Here is a 2482-nt window from a genome sequence, read left to right as displayed (position 1 = left end):
ATACCCGGAGGCAGCCGCCTTTCTCTCTCAGTCGGTACGTCCGCCCGGCTACAAAGCGGGGGCCCCCGGACGGAAAAAGGGCACCTCCCGACAAGGAGCCGGCGTTGGCCGGGGGGCCCCCCTGGGGGCAGCGGACGGAGGGAGGCTGGACACAGGAACACGGTACCGCTCGAGGTAGTCCTCCTCGCTAGCCTCCGAGTCAGCGGTAGCCGAGTCAGTGGTAGCCGCCCGTGACGGCGGCGACGCCGCGGCAATGCCCATGCGGAAGCTCCCGCTTGAACCTCGCAAACTCTAGCAGGTCGGGATGCGCGGCGAGGTACTGCGAGGAAGGCCAGCGGTGGTATTTCTCAAGCGCCAGGTGGACAGAGAGGTCAAAGCGACGAATCTGTGATTGGACCCGCGGGAGAAACGGAGAAGACCCCTGGAGGAAGAAGCGCAGCTTCTGGAGATGGCTCGCCCTCACCAGCGTCTTGAACATGAAGCCATGCTGGACGAGCCCGAGCTTCGAGAGCTCTTCGTTGAGGGTAGAAACCTTCGCTCGGAGCTGACTAGCATGAAATCCATCCGTGCCGATAGGCAGGCCGCCAAGTGTAATCCCGCCAGTGACGACCTCGAAGTGAAGAAGTTGAGTCTTGAGACGGCGCTTAAGGCTCTTCTTCAGCTGCGAGAGATCAGGGTGTTGATGCCAGGAGGGGATGTAAACTTTCGACTCGCGAGGTTGAATCTCTAGCTTCAGATCAGCCACCATGTACTTCTTCATAGCGGACGTAGCTGCAACGGCATCCTCGAGTGGACCGACAAGTACGACGTTGTCAGCATAGGCCAAGACTCGAACAGAGGGAAAAAGCTCTGCGATATGGAGGAGCAGGGGGTGGATACTGTGGCAGAAAAACACGCTGGAGGGGACATCGCCCTGACAGACGCCCGAGGTACACTGAACGGAGGCTGACTGACTTTTGTGAAAGAGTCGAAGGTCAGCAGAGTCTCCATAGTAGCTGAAGAGGTAGGAGGCGAACAAACGGAGATGCTCGCAAGAGGGCAAGCTTGCGCCTTCAGTGATGCTCCCATCAAAGTAGTCGCGACTCGCACGTCCCTCGATTGCATCGAAGAGAGCCTGGCGGTCGAGGGAGTTGAAGGCGTTCTTTGCATCCAAGCTCACCAGCACTGTGGGGTTGGCAACATCCTCATCATCACCGCGAGCGTGAAGGGGCAGGAGCGCTGACGCGGTTTGCGAGAACTTCAGACAGCCGTCTCGATCGAGTCCGAACTGAATCGCTCGAGGGTGAGACGAGAGGAAGTGCTGGTCAAGAAATGAGCGAAGGGATTTTATTCCTCCTGCATGCTCCTGCTGCTTGTTGCTTGATTGCTTGACCCTTCGGCTGCTTGTCTGCGCGGCTTCGCGCTTGGGCTGGCGGTGCCGCGTCTGGGTGCCAGCAGTGCTGGTTCTTTTCGGGCTTGTGTTTTGTGTGGGTTTGTGCAGCTTCTCGCTGGTCGCTGTGTGCCTAGGAGGTACAATGGATTTACTTGCAGAAGGTAAAAAGTGCCTCAAGTAAAACAAAGCAGGAACAAGCTAAACCTCCAGGCACACAGCGCACAGCGAGACCTGGAGGTTCAGCTTGTTCCTGCTTTGTTTTGCTTGAGGCACTTTTTACCTTCTGCCAGTAAATCCGTAGTCCGAAAAGAACCAGCACTGCTGGCAACCAGACGCGGCATCGCCAGCCCAAGCGCAAAGCCGCGCAGACAAGCAGCCGAAGGGTCAAGCAACCAATCAAGCAACAAGCAGCAGGAGCATGCGGCAGGAGGAATAAAATCCCTTAGACGCGATACCCGGAGGCAGCCGACTGACCACTTTCAAATCCATTAGCTCGTTAAAAATTGGTGGCCGCGGACGGAGAAAGGGCAGCCGCCGAGAAGGCGGACCAATGGATTTACTGGCAGAAGGTAAAAAGTGCCTCAAGCAAAACAAAGCAGGAACAAGCTGAACCGGCAGGCACACAGTCCACAGCGAGAAGCTGCACAATCACACACAAAACACAAGCCCGAAAAGAACCAGCACTGCTGACAACCAGACGCGGCATCGCCAGCCCAAGCGCGAAGCCGCGCAGACAAGCAGCCTAAGGGTCAAGCAATCAAGCAACAAGCAGCAGGAGCATGCAGGAGGAATAAAATCCCTTAGACGCGATACCCGGAGGCAGCCGACTGATCACTGTCAGTCGAGACGTTCCCTGCCGCCACAAAGCGGGCGGCCGCGGACGGAGAAAGGGCAGCCGCCGACAAGGAGCCGGCGTTGCCCGGGGGTCCGCCTGGGGCAGCGGACGGAGGGAGGCTGGACACATGAACACGGTACCGCTCGAGGTAGTCCTCCTCGCTAGCCCTCCGAGTCAGCGGTAGCCGAGTCAGCGGTAGCCGCCCGTGACGGCGGCGACGCCGCAGCAATGCCCAAAGACCGGCGTGACCCGACCGATGCCGGGGAGGAAGCAGG

The 2482-nt window shown here is 58.7% G+C and overlaps 1 protein-coding gene across 1 annotated transcript; it reads right to left on the bottom strand.

Moving 5' to 3' along the window:
- Window positions 1-214: 214 nt before the first annotated feature.
- Window positions 215-1713, bottom strand: GUITHDRAFT_100273 (hypothetical protein; the record flags this gene model as incomplete). Its single annotated transcript, XM_005840945.1, has 2 exons — window positions 215-1494; window positions 1653-1713. The coding sequence occupies 2 exons, from the start codon at window positions 1711-1713 to the stop codon at window positions 215-217; spliced, it is 1341 nt and encodes a 446-aa protein (XP_005841002.1).
- Between the last annotated feature and the right edge of the window lie 769 nt (window positions 1714-2482).

The sequence above is a fragment of the Guillardia theta genome, assembly GCF_000315625.1.
Source record: "Guillardia theta CCMP2712 unplaced genomic scaffold GUITHscaffold_4, whole genome shotgun sequence".
Lineage (NCBI taxonomy): Eukaryota > Cryptophyceae > Pyrenomonadales > Geminigeraceae > Guillardia > Guillardia theta.
This window is presented reverse-complemented; position numbering and strand designations above follow the sequence as displayed.